The 810-nt window shown below is 45.9% G+C and overlaps 1 protein-coding gene across 1 annotated transcript in view; it reads right to left on the bottom strand.

Annotated features, from left to right (window-relative positions):
* Nucleotides 1-25: 25 nt before the first annotated feature.
* The window catches only part of MTMR1 (myotubularin related protein 1), a 32489-nt gene continuing 31704 nt past the window's right edge, over nucleotides 26-810 (bottom strand). Inside the window, exon 13 of the mRNA XM_010831567.1 lies at nucleotides 26-636. Coding sequence (XP_010829869.1) covers nucleotides 445-636 — 192 coding nt within the window. The 3' untranslated portion in view covers nucleotides 26-444. The remainder of the gene's footprint in view (nucleotides 637-810) is intronic.

Below are 810 nucleotides of genomic sequence, written 5' to 3'. Positions count from 1 at the left end.
GGATTAAAAGGGAAAATACTGAATGGGGAAGGCCAGCGAGGTGGGGGAGAAGCACAGAGGGTGTGGGGTGAGGGAGTCATCAGCTGTGGGGAGGCTGCTAAGAGAGGGGGAGGTAGGCACCGGGAACCTGCTCTTTTCTCCTAAGTTCTCAGATATTCCACCAGGCAGAAGTCCTTTTCTCTGAACCAGAGGACAATCGTGAAACTGCCTTCTCCCAATGCTTCCTCACTTTTGATCATCTCTGTCTTTTATCCCTAAGTGAGGAGAAAAGGAAGAGGTAAATCTAATGGAGAAGCTTGATGGAAAGCAAGTTGAACTTGCTACCTTGAGAGAATGGGCTAGAAGATTAGACACATGCACTGGGGCTGGTGAACCCGGGGAGGGCATTCAGTGCCAGCCCTCCATTTACAGACAACAGAGGGTGAGACCCAGTGTCCTCTCCATTCAGCCCCCTTCTACAGTGGCATGTAAGGGACAAGGCCCTCCAGCAGTCAGGAAAGCCAGGGGATATAATACACTTACCTCTTTGAGTCGTTGCTGTTCACAGTTGCACAAGAAAGTCCCAAAGAGACAACTATAAAGGTGATCCAAAATTGTAATCAAGAAGAATTCATTAAACTCGAATGCCGAAGGAAACTTAAATGGAGAGAGAAATAAGGTTTAGTTTTGAAGTTCAAATTCTAGAACAAACTGGTCAAAGGCTGCTAAGCTACAACTTGGAATATAGTCAAACATGAAAAGGAAAACTGGCCCATGTAGAACTTAATTAGCTGTAGTTTCCAGTTCAAGCTTATAGGTCTGGCAGAGAAA

Source organism: Bison bison, unplaced genomic scaffold (genome assembly GCF_000754665.1).
Source record: "Bison bison bison isolate TAMUID 2011002044 unplaced genomic scaffold, Bison_UMD1.0 scf7180017864529, whole genome shotgun sequence".
NCBI classification, from domain to species: Eukaryota; Metazoa; Chordata; class Mammalia; order Artiodactyla; family Bovidae; genus Bison; species Bison bison.
This window is presented reverse-complemented; position numbering and strand designations above follow the sequence as displayed.